Here is a 14,361-nt window from a genome sequence, read left to right as displayed (position 1 = left end):
GCTTCATATCTTAGAACAAGCAATTAATGTAGTCGGCCAATACTTTTAATTATTTCCAATAGTTTTGACAATTACAAATTACTTTAAAATAAAAATCACCAAAGTACTTTGGTTCCAAAATACCATAATAAAGTAAATGCCACAGTCACATTGACCAATTTTACTACATCTCCCATAATGCCTTTCTCTTCATTTCCTGCTACGCATGTAAATAGCGCAAAAGCCCCGCGAGGAGTGTGGCCCACATGAATGCCTGTTGTTAAAAACTAGTTAATACCATTTCTTTCACATTATAGGATACTTAGACTTTATCCAGACTGTTTATTATTGCTCGAAGATGGCAACTTTTATGTGTAAATGGAGCTGTTTCGTCCGGTAACCTGATACTTCCAGACAGATGTAAAGTGTTGTGTCTCGTTACATTTGGTCTGCAGCACGGGCTTCAGTGGCTAAAACAGTTCAAATTTAACCCTAACCGAGCTGAAAATATTTGAATTTATTAACAGACAACACTGAAGGCATGAATAAACGAGAAGGTAAGTCCGGCTTGTGAGACTCAAGTTAGACTAAGGTTTAATCAAAGTTGTGTCGTTGGTTGCCATCAGCGTGGGATACCTCTGCTAGCTGTAGTTCGCTAACAATAGAGACATTAGAACCAACTCGTAGTGTGACACATGTAATTAATTGTACATAAAGGATGCGTGTGTCAATGTTGAAACAACTCTTCTCACAGTAACGTTACTGTATCTGAGCTCAAGTTGGTTAGTTTGACAGCGGTGGTCCCAGCAGTGACAGCAGAGGCACTTCAGTTCTGCTCACATCATAGATCACACTAGACTGCAGGGATCAATCAACTTCATTACTGATCAATCAGCCCATGTTTTCTCTTGTCATGTCTTCAAATAGTTAGACTCATATTTCAGAAGATGGAGCCAGCGATTTTTATATATTTAATTATTGTGAATGTTTGATTAAAAACATAAGCAAATAATCCATCATCGAAATTGTTGCGAAAGTCAAAATCATTCCACCAGAGCTCAAGGTATCCTGTTTTTTTACTCCTTAAAATGGGACAAGACCTAAAAAATGCTCATTCTTACAATTCTCACAGAACTCCTCTATGTCTTTTGTCAGCTCGTACTATGTTTTCCCAAACACACGAACTGCAGTATCACCCAACCTTTTCTGCCTCATGCCAGGTGAAGGATGTCCCCGGAAGAATGCTGATGCAGCGCAGGATCGCGACGTGAGTGGCAACCCAGCTTCACCTGTCATCGCTGTTTTCAAAGGTAACAGCATCCTCAGCATTTTAACAGCGTTTTTCACCCACACGGTTGCTGTATTTCATTAGTGTCCAGACGTCTGTACTCAAACTAACTGTCTTTCCCCCTTTACAGTTTTTCAACAGGAGCTTGACACCAAACACGATAAATATGAGCGTCTTGTTAAGATCAGTCGAGATGTCACCATCGAAAGCAAGAGGACCATTTTTCTTTTACACAGAGTCAACAGGTATGTACTGTTGTAGAAAAGCTCATTGGTCATTGGTGCAGTTTAGTTTGGGAAGGTTTGTAGATCTTTTCACTGTATTCAACTGCTTATTTGAATTCCTTGTTATTACAGTGGCCTTAGTTTAAATTGTTCTGTTTTAAAGGGGCTTAAAGAAAGATATTACCTTAATTATAATTACAGTTACACATTGATATAATCATCAGCATTGCAAAATAACATTAAAGTGTTTCTTAAATCTTTCACTTTGGAGTCAGTCTTTCCTGTTCGAGGAGGCAGTTGTTTGTGTTACTTCATTTGAACTGTCCAAAAGTGTCATGATACCACAATGTCAAAGTTAAAGCGTTTGCATTTCTAACTCTAATCCTGTGTGTTTCGTCTGGATTGGAAGTGTACCAGATGCAGAGGATGTTCTGAGAGAAGCAGACGCCAAGCTGGATGGAGTCAGGCAGAAAATTGGTCAAATTGCTGAAGAGCTGAGAGGAGATGACATCTATCAGTTTCACAGAGCTTTCACGCCAGGTGAGTTTCTGTAGAGCTTTTTTTTTTTTTTTCAGGGTTTTCATGGTTCCGAAATTCCAGGAAGTGAAACACTGGCCTGGAAATGGTTTGGAATTAACAGAATGTTTTGGAAATAAACATTATATGGCTATTATTCAAAATATGTTCGTAAAAATCCCAAAACATGCCAAACGTTCTGCAAATTATGTTCCTACAAATTTAAAATCTAGTGCTGTGCTGTGTGGCTGTTCAGACATCACTAATATCACTGGACCATGAAGCTGGTTGGCAGCAGGAATATCTAACAAGCGAGTTAAGTTAGAAAGTTTGCTTATCTGCAAAAATGCTGGCAAGTGCGTGTTTAATAATTGTTGGCTTTCGAACGATAAAGATAATCTACATGGCTCAAGAGGGAGGTGGGCACCGGCTGCGCTGGATGCAGCCTCTGCACCAAAAGGTTTGACATTGGCAACGTGGGGGAAGCGGGTCTGGTCAGCCAAAACATCAAAAAAAACATCAAGACGACCAAATTACCATAGCCAGGTCACAGATAACGTTACCACTTCCATATAGCTGTGAGACAACTCAGCCAATCCATTACTCCACCCAGTGATCTGCTATTGGCTGAAGTGATGTGGGCACTGAAGATGATGGACTCTATTATTCATACGACTTGTGCAGAGGTGAGCTTTTCAGAGCTGTGTTTCCCAACAGCGGGATAGAAGTCAAACTTAGCTGTGGGGAAACGAAGTGCGCTTACTTCCCCACATTTTGGATTTGAGCCCACTCAGCCTGGTTACGATATGGCGTTCAGCAAAAGCCTGAACAAAGTTCTCCTTTTTTCTTAAGGAAGCAAAACACGCCAGTAAATAAGCCCTATGTGATTGTTTCATCATTTTATGATATTGCAGTTTGTGCTTGTGAGAATGTTCAAGGTTCAGCTTTCAGAGCTCTACAAGTAAACCATGTCATCGGCATAAAAATGACAAGAAAATAACTTCTTCATTTTATTTGGCTCTTTCACAAGGCTTTTTATTTTATTTATTTAATTCCCAGATCAGTGCCTGTATAATTGCATTTAAAAATGTTTTTGAGGATGTCAGAGGGACTGTGCAAGTGTCAATGAGTATTTTTTTCCAGCGTAAAATAAGTCACGGTCTGTTCAAATGATCCTGATTTATTACATTAAAGTCCTAAGAGACGACGCTGAAGTCATTTAGAACATTCAAAATAAACTTTAATCAAAGTGTGTGACATAAAGTGATCGTTCAGATGAATCAGTCTCTCAGCTCACTGAATATCCAACCAACAATGTTTGCATTCAAGGAAGCATCAAACATTGTTTGATACACTCATCCAGTCAATGAGAAACTTGAATATTCTAGCATGAATATGCAGCTTGTATCTAGGATATAGAGTCATATATCAACATATCCCATTTACTGATTTTGAAGTTGTATTAATGAATATTCAAAATCATCTTCCTCATTTTTTAAAAAGCAGTTGGTAACAGTCTTTAGTTGCAGTTCCACCTTTTGCTTTTCTATATTTGCTATTTTTTATTTTTTTTATTTTTAGACACAAAAAACATACCAGCATACATATATGCATTTACACACAGAGCATCTAAAGACTGGGAAAGATGTGGAATGCTCCAAAAACACCTGTTTGGAACATTCCACAGGTAAACAGGTTCATTGGTAACAGGTGAGAGTATCATGACTGGAGGTTCACCACTTTGTGAACTCATGGTTGGTTAAAGGATATGACTACATGGGCTCAGGAACACTTTGTAAAGCTGTGGTTGGTAAACACAGTTTGTTTGCAAATGACTGCATTCTGTTTTATTTATGTTTTAACAACTCTTGTGGACTCTGGGTTGTATTGTTGCTGATAGTGTGAGAGCGTGACCTTGGTGCAGGCTCGGATATGATCGACACACCCTCTGATAAACTTGTTATCCCACTAGTATCAGTATCAGTTTTTGTCAGCGTAGCCAAAATGTCTGCAGAGTTTGGAGAAAAACATTACTGGGAGTGAGGGTGAGCTGTTATCTAGCAGCTGGGGAAGTCATTTTTAGATTGTGGTCACTCAGGAATCACCGCTGCATCCTCCGCGACGTGACCAGTGGCAGTTCCCACCAATTAGACGCTTCATTTTTTTTCCATTTTTATCGTCTTTATTAGATTGAGACTGGGCTCACTGCACAGGCTCTCCAGATAATCTTGGCTGGACGTGAAGTCTCCAGGCATGTGTAATGGGTCTGCTCTTTTTATATAAGGACCATTAAAGATATTGCGGGCTAAATCTGAACATAATTGCGACTGATAACAGGGCAGAGCGGCTCTTTGATAAGCTCTTTAGTTTGACCCAGCTAGAAGCCATGAGGCAGTGCAAACACGAGTGTGCTGCTGGGGCATTTCCCAGGGATCACCTGCAACTGAATGTACCGTTCTGTGGTCAAACATTAAGCTCAATTCATCTGTAAATCATCTGTGGGCATTCACACACACACACACACACACACACACACACACACACACACACACACACACACACACACACTCGGCCCTCAACTTTTCCAACTGCTGTGCCAATAAAAGTTCCAGCCAGTTTTCTTTGAGTCATTGTTTAGACATCATCCACAGTAACATTTTTTTCTGGGTCTCGGTGACCAAAGGTGACTGCTGCTTCAGAGTAAATAACACGAGCAGCTCCCGGCTGTAAACTCAGGAACTGAACTCCGCCTGTGTAACCTTTTCATGTCATATCCTGCCCGCCTCAGATTGTGTAGTATTCTCTGGAAGCCAGTGTCACAGTGTTGGGGGGCCACTGGCAATGTTCAGATGTTTGTGGGCTGACAATGTAAGCATTAGTTTAGGTGGATCTCCATAGTCATGACTAAATAAGTGAGAGCTTAACAGCCAAACACTCTGGCATCGTTACGTGCAGCATTACATGCAGCACGGCTCAAACTGAAGAAGAAACGTAACAAATGGAGGCTTTTTAGAGCTGCTGTTGTAACACGTGACCAAGACAACATTTTCCAGCTAAAAGCTCCTGTACTGCCGGCACGTAGAGCCGAGTATCACATACCTCACTCAGCTTACCAAGGGTGCAGTGCTGTTAGCTTGATGAGCGCACTTTTATCTCGGAGCTAAAAATAGCACAGGGAAGCTGCTGATGTTAAAAAAAAAAAAAAACTAAAAAAAAAAACCAGCAACAGTTGGGAAGAAACACACCACTACACGATGTTCAGATCCCATCTCAGACGTCTCTCATCTGAAACAAGCAAGCAAGGGGCCACAAAGAATTTGCTTTTGCTATCTGAACTTAAACCTTGGCAGGAGCGGTGAAAGTCAGCCGAGGGAAGTGGAGATGAACCACGCTCTGCTCCCGGCTCTCTGTAGCATGCTGCGGTTCGCTACGTGGAGATGCGAGGCCCCTTTGAAGTTCAGCTGCCGCTCCAAAAGTAAACTTCAGACACAAAGTCTTCCGTCCTGTCATTATTTGATTGTTGTTTACACAGGGCCCGAAAACAAATGAGGTGGTCATCTCAGCCCAACCCAAAAAAAAATTGGCCGCTGTAGTTCAATCAAAAGACAGCGACAGGAAACAGGTTTTATTTGAATCATTATCTTCATCTGTGATCTATACTGTGCAGATACCATGCAGTGTTTATACACACAGTCTACGTGCTGTGCTCAATTTCATGCATAGTTGATCTTCTTTTTTGTATTTTTTTTTTTGGGTAAATCACAAATGCACCATCCCTTAATCCTGTTTAGATTCAGCAGCAGGAGCGGTGAAATATCTCTATGTTCTTCACAGTGTTTTGTGACATTTTGTTTCCTTTCAATGTAATTTCATGCATTAGGGATCCAGGAGTATGTGGAGGCCATGTCCTTCCTGCACTACATCCGTCACCGCAGTCTTATCAGCCTGGAGGAGATCAACGCCAGACTGGTGTTCATGAGGACAGAGCGGGTAGATCCTGAGGTACAGTTACAGAAAACTGCACGTGCTGTTTGTTTTCTCATCCCTTAGAGTCTTCTCCAGCTTTCAAATTTCGCTTAGCCTAGCTTAGCATAAGGCCTGCCTTTGCCACAGAGTTTGCCCAAAGTTAAAATCCGTAGCTTTATATTTAGCGTACAGACATGAGTGGTATCGATCTTCTCATCTAACACTCAGCAAGGAAGCAGTTAAGCGTATGTTCCCCTAACTCTTTAAGACTATCATTATGTTGAATGTTCATTTTATTTCACATATCCTCTGGAAGCATTGGTAATGGCACACAAGGGAAACAATGGGTATTATTATGTTCCACGTTTCTCAGCATTATGTGTCATTTTATCCACTCGGCCTGTCATTTTCAAACGTGATGGGTGCCTGTTGATGCAGACAAAATTGCTTGCAGCCTAATAGTTTGTGGTAAAAGCATCATCATGCTTGAGGAACATTTTTCTTTCTTCTACTAGAAGCGCAGCTGCACAACAATGTAAATGTTGTTGTCACCATCAATCTGGGAATAAGAGTTTCTGTGCACAGTCTGTCCACAAGTGTTGAAAAAGTGTTCAGGATCAGTCTTTTGTTGACATTCGTATGATTTCTCCATTCTTTCTCATCATGTGTTCACCTCAGGGCTCTGCTGAAGCCCTGCCGCCGGGAGCTCAGGTCCTGACCTTCCAGGTGACGCCCTCAGACTACCTGCTCGGCGTGGCCGACCTGACCGGAGAGCTGATGCGGATGTGCATCAGCAGCGTGGGCAACGGCGACATCGACACGCCGTTCCAGCTGAGCCAGTTCCTGCGGCAGATCCACGACGGATTCTCCTACATCGGCAACACGGGCCCCTACGAGGTGTCCAAGAAGCTGCACACGCTGCGACAGAGCCTGGGCAAGGTGGAGGATGCCTGCTACACCCTGCGAGTCCGCGGCTCAGAGATCCCGAAGCACATGTTGGCCGACGTGTTCTCCAGTAGGACCACACTCATCGACCCAGAGGAAGGAGTGGTTTAAGTCCTGCGCAGCCACCACAACATTATGTTCTCTATGGTGTCATTGTCTGCTTTAGTTTAACTCCACTTTGATGTATTTTTAATGGGATTTGAAAGATGTTGAATGTGTACTGCAACATGCCGATTGTTGTTATTGTTGCAATAAAGCCAGATTTATAATAGACAGTTTTTTTCTTTGATAAAGATCTGATGACTTCACTTGTTTTGCATGAATAAAAGTTCTGTGCCAAATATACCATGCTGTCCCTGTTTTAAGCTGCTTTGATAATGTGTGTGTTTATTTTATTTTCCTCTTTGCCCTTCCCTCTCTCTATCACGCTCAGATAATCTAAGGTAGAACCACTGGCTGCCTGCACTAACTGCATTCTGTGTGGAGGAGGAACATGTGACCTTTGTACATTGTACGTGCCTATTCTCTGGTAGGCCCGCTGGCACACACACACAGACACACACACAACCCCTCGCCTCCTCATTCTACCATCTTTAAACAATCCTCACCACCGCGTTAATTCAAAATAAGGTTTGGTGCACGCCGAGACACATTCCTGGCAGAGACCTGATATCCTCTTGCTGTTTCCTCATCACCTGGTGCCAAATATTACCGTCCACATGGATATTTGATATTTTTGTTTATGAGAAATGGTCACTCATGGGTCTGATTGCTGAAATGTTCAAACACAAACAAGACTGCCTTTGTGTAGGTTTTCCAGTTTCCATCTCAGACAGCAGCTGTTGGGCTCCACAGGCTGCGATTGCTCATCTCTGACAAGGTCAGATGGAGGCTGAAACGCATCTCTTTATGCATATAAATGTGAGACGTTTTGGTGTTTGTTGCCTGATAGTATTTATCCACAGATAAGATCATGCGTTATTTCATCCCTCTTGATGTTCTGTCGACCGTGAAAGGGTTTGACTGTAACTCAAGTCTGCCATCTGGTGGCCAATATCAGCACTACACATGAACGACCTGAGTCCTGTCTTCAACGCGGCCTTATTCCCAGATATTTGGGAGAAATAAGATATATTTTCATGAAACACACTGTGGATTATTATTATTATATACAACTGTACAAAACTTTTTTTTGGTTCTTTGCTCATGCTGACTACCCAGCTTCAAACAGTCCAAATGTAAAACATCACTTTCAGTGAAGCAGAAGAGAGAGAGAGAGAGAGAGAGAGAGAGAGAGAGAGAGAGAGAGAGAGAGAGAGAGAGAGAGAGAGAGAGAGAGAGCAGTGTTTTTACACAGACTGTATGTTAAGAATGATGACATCTCATGAACTCCATAAAGGCTCAATCACAATTGTAACAGTTAGTGATAAGGAGCTGCAACATGCACATAAAATTATTTCTATAAAGTGTATCAAACATTTTTTCCCTGTTTAAAAGAGACATTTGAAGCACATGCAGTCTTCTACCGCTCGACGACATTAACATACAAGCAGAATTTATATACAGTCCACTTCCACTATAATCTTTGTAAATCAAAGTAAACCTCAAAGCTACTACTGTGTGAAGCCTGACATCTACTGGTGAAAGCAGAGTACTTTCTTCTTATTAATGTATAAAACAGTTCGTCTCAGAAATGTGCATGTCAAGCAGCCCGAGGCAGGGTGTCCTCCTGCCTGAGAAAACCTCTGTCTGTCAAATAAATATTATTTGAAATGCCATTCCTGTTTTTTTTTTTTCAAAACTTGAAAAACCTGACATGAAAAACGACTGATGTTTTAAAGGTAAATGAGACAAGAGTGACGGTGTTAAAGTGTCACCACGGTGCATCATCATCTTCCTCCTCACCATCTTCCCCATCATAGATAAAAAGCAAGTATAGAAAAGTAAAGATAACATAACAAGTGCTTGAAAAATACTTCTTGCTGGATGTGCGAGTTTATAGAGAGAGCAGAGAGAGAAGCTTTAGCTGGAAGCCACCGGCGTTAATGATGACGCATGAGGAAACACTGAGTTGTTTCATGAGTCATGAGTCCAGAGTCCAGAGACATTAAGCGCCTCTAATCTTTAATACTGGACAGGTGATCTCACTCTACAGTACATGCGTAGCAATGGATTTCATCCCTTCTGCCACACAGCTCTCTGACCCCCCATAGTGTGGACTAATGAAGTAAAGGCTGTGCTCTGCTGAGCTCTACACCACTGAGTCTTGTCCATCAGCCAGCCGAGCTGAATGAAAGGCCCATTTGGATGTGTGGGAAGGGGGATGAAAAGACTCTGCTCTATGTGGGGTCTCTTCTCATTCATCCCCTCACTGCGCAAACAAAGGAGCACTTTTGTACTTATACCAGGATGTGTTCAGGATGTGTAAAAATACGCAAAAGTAACATGCAGTTTTGCACACAAGCAGTTATTTGACCTATATTCAAGAGCCTAAATCAGCGGTCCCCAACCTTTTTTGCGCCACGGACCGGTTTCACGTATTTGCCGGACCGGCATAGAAACGAATAAAAACAAATTATTGAAAATGCAACTCTCTCATTTACGAGCCTGTCGCCACATATTACTCAGAGCGGGCTACGTGCGTGAGAATCACCTGAAGAGATAAACCCGTATTGAAGTAGGACTGATATTGTCTCTTAAATGCAGCTTTCTTTTTCTTGGAAGTCGTAGGCTCTTCTTCTTCTGTTCCATCATTTGGCCTTTCCCCTTTCCGAAGAAGCTCTCCAGAGACGTTTGTTTTTTACTCATTGTTACTATCTTGTTGTCTTACTTTTTACGACCGTATAACGTGACCGAGACGAGCGGTTTGACATGTGCACAGAGGCACAGGCGGATGCACCTGATTTTCAAAATAAAACTTCTTTCAGACCCTGATGATCAATAAAATATTTTTGTTCAATCTCTCTGTGCGGCCCGGTACCAAATGGTGCACGGAGCGGTACCAGTAGTTGAGGACCTGGCCTAAATAACACTTGGATAGTCTGACTACATACAGTGTCACCAGTGCAGGCTATATGTGTCCAAATATGTGTTTATTTATGCAGTTTAGAAATGTCCATCTTCTCCAAATAGCCATTTTTTTTTTGTTTTTTCAGTGTAATAGTAATTTAATTTAAATGTGAAACCGTTGTAGTTCCATTTACACTTTCAGACAATGCGATACAAAACTCAATAAACATGTGCATTTGAACTTGAAATATAGTTTCTGTGACTTTAGCAGAGTTTAAGGCGGCAGGCTAATATCCCTCCTTTCCTGCACCAGCCCAGCTGCAGTAATGCTCCTAAAATAAAGCATACAGCAGCTGATGTGTCCGCTGCAGGGCCCTCAGACTGCCTGCCGTGGCTGTGAGGCGGTCTGAAAGAGTCTGGAGTCAAATTCCTGAACACGTAGGAGCTCCTCGCGCTGCTCCAGCGCGACGCACGACGCAGGGGCGCAGCGAATAACGGATTACTGATCAACTGACTGATGACACACAGATTTATATCGGCTGATTGTGCTGCCATTCGAGCACATCGTCGGATCTTTTTAATTACCATTTTTTCCTCCGTCAGAAACATGACATGAAGACCATCTTTACTCTCCAGACCGTCTGTTCATGCGCAACTTGAGCCAGCTGTGTGCCGCAGAGGAGAAATGTAACAATCTGAACGACAAGCATCAATTCTTGTGTCAGGAAATGTTTCTTATGGACAAAGGAGCGCATATAAAAAGCCGGTTTCACACGTTAGTCCGAAGCGAGAGGAAAAATAGACCAGCTCGGGTTCACTTTTCCACAACGGAAATGAGATCAGTCCCATCGCTTGGCTCCACTTCTTCTGAAACATGGTCGCTGTAACTCCATGTAGAGCCGGGATCTGACATTGTTTAACTTGTGGCCACTCACAGCTTGTTGTGAATGGAAAGATGTTTGCTGGACTGATGGGGCTGGAAAGTCGCAGCAACTCTCTGCTTCACCGCCGCGAAGTCATGGAAGGTAGAGATCAATGTTTTTCTAACTGTTTCTCACATTAACCAGACGCGTGATCAGCAGATCTTCTGCGTAAAGAACCACAGTGCGGATCAGGAAGGGTGGTTTTGAATTCTCATCGGGATCTTCACATTATTTTTAAATTATATACATGTAAATAACGGGTAAGCTGCATGTGATGAGAATAAACTGAAGAAAGCAAACACAACAGCAGCAGTAGAGGGTGCATGAGAGTGTGCCGTGGGTCTAAATATTCACTGCCGTTAACAGTGCTGGTCCAGCTCATCCCAAACAAGAGCTCAAAGTCAGCGTGCTGCTTTGCACTGTGATGCTCAGTAAATAATAAGATTGTGACTGGAGGAAGAAGAGGAGGATCTGTGTGTTTTTCAGTCGTATACTACTGGCTCTGTTGTATGGACTGTCTTTGCATCAGTCAGGTCACAGAGGTCAAAAGCTCCCCTCTATGAGTGATGATAGGTGATTAGTTGGAAGTGACTAAACGCCTCTGAATATGTAGACAGTATGGAGACAGACTGACTCCCTTGGACGTTATTTACCCTGCAGAACTGACTTGCATGTTTTACATGCAGGCTTGTTGGTGTCATATTTCTGTTTCTGATGGGACGCCTGTAATTACTTGTCTTAATTCAGATCTGGACAAACTTAGACTAACCATGTTACTCCCTCAGCGTGCTTGATTCTGTTCAATTTCAGTTTCAGGACTAACTCCATGTGAGGAGGTGTGGTACTTTTTTTTCCTTTTTTTTTTTTTTTTAGATAAGGTTTTCTTATCACACAATCAACCAGTGTTTTATGGCATGCAAGCCAACTTTCATTGTAAACACAGGGCAGCATTTAGTACTAGATAAACAGCCTATTCAGTGTGTGAGACAATTCACTGTCTAAAGGGAGGACCTGCCTGAAGCGTATTCATTGGATATGTAAACTTACACGTTCTGGACATTTTAAGTAGATGAATCCATATATCAAATGATCCAAACTATAGAAAGCATCAGGACAGCAGTGATAAGGCCATCTCAAGTTACAGTTACTCCTTTGGTACGATAGAAGTTTATGTCACAATAGTTAGCTGAACAATGTTAGCATTTAACTGCACAAAGACATTAGACAGTATTTCATTTTTTGTGGCGTAAACATTTTCACAATGTCAGTCTCTCATGGCCGTATCTTCATTCCACTCCACTCAACCATATTCAGCTGGTTTATGACCCTCATGTGACCATACAGGAAGTGCGGAGCTGATTTTCTTAGAAAAATCTCAGCAGAGCAGAGATTCTGTTCAGACATGATCGATAGATAGATAGATAGATAGATAGATAGATAGATCGATTGATAGATAGATAGATAGATAGATAGATAGAGAGAGAGAATTCTAGGTCATTTGTCACCACCTCTTTTTTAGACTCATTGCTGACTTTCACTTCCCTCTTCTGTTGCTGTGGCCAGTCACAAGTGATGAGGTGTTGCACATCTGCCGAGCAGTGCTGCTTCTCAGGAGGCTGCTGACATGCAGATCTGCTGGTGTGTGTGTGTGTGTGTGTGTGTGTGTGTGTGTGTGAGAGAGAGAGAGAGAGAGAGAGAGGGTGCTGAGCTTGTTCCTCAAACGTTTGTGTTTTTATGAGATCCTCCACATTCCTCTGCTCTTTGGCTGAAGCACTTTCAGCAACCAATGGGACGCGATGTTTAACCTAAGGGCTCTGAGGAGGGCCTCTTTAATCTCCAAAGGTAAATAATTCGGCCTGTCCGGCTGAGACGCTTCCCAGACTTTGTGCAGACTTTCTTTAACATTAGCAACAAGTTGCAGTGCGAGCACTGCCATAGTTGGAGTTGGATCATTTGGGCCTCGGTGTTGAACCACTTCAGCTCTCTGTAGGTTTGGTTGCTGTTTCTGCCGGAATTCCTTGCAAACTATTTTAGCACAATGCCTGGCAGGAAGCAGCAAATGACGTTCCTCTGAAGCCCTTCAACCAAGACGTAGATGCCCCCCAACACACACACACACACACACACACACACACAGACACACACACACACACACACACACACACACACACACACACACAATGAGCACCGAAGCATTTCCTTCCCCTTCACTGAGAGGAGCTGTCTTTGTGTAATCGAAGCACGGTGAGGATACCGTAACACTTTCTATCAGCAAGTCCTTCCACTTTCAGCTCCGGAGCCCTTTGACTGGGCTCTATATTCTGCTTTGACCACACCAGATGGTGGATGGTGAGCAGTTGTATTGGTCCCTACGGCGAGTGTTGGGTTTCTTAAATTGGTTATGGAACAGTGGCCACGTCTGCAAAGAAACACTAATGGAGCTATATGTAACATGAGCTTTAGTGTGATGGTCCCAGTGGACTTACTGAAGACCATCCTCTGCTCCACATCCACGGCCTGGGCACAATGGGAACACCCCTCTCACTACAATTCCTGTCTTCCCATCAGTGTAACACCCCGGCTCTCCCTTAAGTGGTGTCTTTTTGTGCCTCTTCCTCTCCGGTCACATGGGATGGTTCAGTAGTGACATCACTGGAGGTCATGAGGGGTTGCAGTGGTTGCTTTGTTGTGTTCATGGTTTGCTTCCTGTGGTGCATTCCTTACTTGACGTGCACTGACAGGCACATAATTTGTATAAAATAAAATTCACAGGTTTGAACAGACAATAAAATTGATAGTACTGTGTGACGTTCTGACGAGGTTCAGATGTGTTTGATTGTAACTAATAGTCTACAACTGCATGTGATTCTTTGTCAAAAGTCTAACAGGGTTTTACAATGACACCAGTGTGAATGCTCCCACTGTTTTCAGTACAAAACTCTGTGTGTCAGTGTGTCTTGAGTGTGTGTGTGAGTGGGAAGGGAAAATTGAGAGGCAGAAGTGAAAGAGAGCAGCACAGCTGTACACAAAGGAGCTGTTGATTCCCCACATATCAGCCTGCCTCCTCCCTTGAATCCTACACAGTCTATGTATTAATCACGTGAAGCTGCAGCAGGTGCCCAGCTCTGAACACAGACCGGTCTTTATCATCCTGCTCCACTTTCAGACCAAATAGTGTTTACACTGATGTTTTATCATGGCTCATTGCTTGGATTACCCACATCTGTCTTCTGTGTCTGCTGTCTGCTCCCCCATATTAAGCTAATAATTTTATTCATCTAGAAGCAATGCTAAGGGCATTAGTAACATTTTGAAGAACATGAGCTGCAAGTTTTTGTACATCTTTACATTAGTTTATAATGTGTAAATGACAAATGCAAGTTAAAGGCCACTATGATGACAGTGAACCTAAGAGCATGACATGATGGCTTCATCATATATTGATTTCAAATCTTCGATTGGCTGCATCAGTTTCTCACAAATCTGTCCATCTTCTATTTAAAACTCAATA

The 14,361-nt window shown here is 42.5% G+C and overlaps 2 protein-coding genes across 4 annotated transcripts in view; both read left to right on the top strand.

Annotated features, from left to right (window-relative positions):
- Positions 1-205: 205 nt before the first annotated feature.
- Positions 206-7,263, top strand: tsnax (translin-associated factor X). The gene is made up of 6 exons (XM_076743153.1): positions 206-536; positions 1,200-1,289; positions 1,398-1,512; positions 1,901-2,031; positions 5,888-6,009; positions 6,652-7,263. Exons 1-6 carry the CDS (start codon positions 521-523, stop codon positions 7,027-7,029), a joined length of 852 nt encoding a protein of 283 aa, XP_076599268.1. The 5' UTR covers positions 206-520; the 3' UTR covers positions 7,030-7,263.
- A 3,106-nt stretch (positions 7,264-10,369) lies between these two features.
- Positions 10,370-14,361, top strand: part of disc1 (DISC1 scaffold protein) — a 40,302-nt gene continuing 36,310 nt past the window's right edge. For all 3 annotated transcript variants that reach the window (XR_013077823.1, XM_076743720.1, XM_076743721.1), the window contains exon 1: positions 10,370-10,952. Coding sequence is in view for 2 of the 3 variants with exons in the window: in XM_076743720.1 (XP_076599835.1) it covers positions 10,883-10,952 (70 nt within the window). In the remaining variant the exon portion in view is untranslated. The remainder of the gene's footprint in view (positions 10,953-14,361) is intronic.

This window comes from Chaetodon auriga, chromosome 11, assembly GCF_051107435.1.
Source record: "Chaetodon auriga isolate fChaAug3 chromosome 11, fChaAug3.hap1, whole genome shotgun sequence".
In the NCBI taxonomy this organism is placed as follows: Eukaryota; Metazoa; Chordata; class Actinopteri; order Chaetodontiformes; family Chaetodontidae; genus Chaetodon; species Chaetodon auriga.
Note: the sequence above shows the minus strand (reverse complement) of the source record. Positions and strands in the feature narration are given on the sequence as shown.

Excerpts from the sequence above, each read along its gene's own strand:
- tsnax (XM_076743153.1), top strand. Across the intron at positions 1,290-1,397 it reads TGTCATCGCTGTTTTCAAAG|TTTTTCAACAGGAGCTTGAC; the intron begins GTAACAGCATCC and ends CCCCCTTTACAG. Across the intron at positions 2,032-5,887 it reads TCACAGAGCTTTCACGCCAG|GGATCCAGGAGTATGTGGAG; the intron begins GTGAGTTTCTGT and ends TTCATGCATTAG.